This window comes from Rhincodon typus, unplaced genomic scaffold, assembly GCF_021869965.1.
Source record: "Rhincodon typus isolate 14 unplaced genomic scaffold, sRhiTyp1.1 hic_rhity00008089, whole genome shotgun sequence".
In the NCBI taxonomy this organism is placed as follows: domain Eukaryota; kingdom Metazoa; phylum Chordata; class Chondrichthyes; order Orectolobiformes; family Rhincodontidae; genus Rhincodon; species Rhincodon typus.
Genome location: NW_025973727.1, coordinates 8,407 through 8,890, shown reverse-complemented (window position 1 = coordinate 8,890; position 484 = coordinate 8,407). Strand labels below are relative to the sequence as shown.

The following is a 484-nucleotide window of genomic DNA, read 5'->3' as shown; positions in this document are numbered from 1 at the left end:
CGGCGAGGATGTTGTCATTGAGAAGGGTCTCCTCCTCGGTAGTGAACAGCCATTTCCTGACAGTGAGGCAGGTTCCAGGCACCGTGGCAGACGTGGAATTCTGCACGTAGAGCTTGTGAGGAAACTCGTTGGGGGCCAGCTTCCGTTCTGCAGGGAGGGAGGGAGCGGAACAGCCCGATCAGGCTCTGCGACCCCAGGGCGGACGGCGACGCGCACGGACAGGGATCGGCGTGGCACGGCGCAGGACGCTCCCAGCGGCTGGACAAGCAAGACGCGGTCAGGGCGAAACTCAAGAGCGGCAGGAAATGCAGGCTGTTCGCGCCAGTACTGGCTCTTGGAAGGAGCATTCCAATTGGCTCGCAACTCTTATTCTTCCTTGCAACCCCAAAGGCCCTTCAAGTAGCTCCCCGATTCCCCCACTTTCGAAAGTTCCTGACAATCTGTCCTGGGAGTGTTTGACAGGGCGGACAGTGTAGAGGGAGCC

The 484-nt window shown here is 60.1% G+C and overlaps 1 protein-coding gene across 1 annotated transcript in view; it reads right to left on the bottom strand.

Annotated features, from left to right (window-relative positions):
• Positions 1-14: 14 nt before the first annotated feature.
• The window catches only part of LOC109926561 (sorting nexin-27-like), an 8,845-nt gene continuing 8,375 nt past the window's right edge, over positions 15-484 (bottom strand). Inside the window, 1 exon segment of the mRNA XM_048594317.1 lies at positions 15-258. Coding sequence (XP_048450274.1) covers positions 15-258 — 244 coding nt within the window.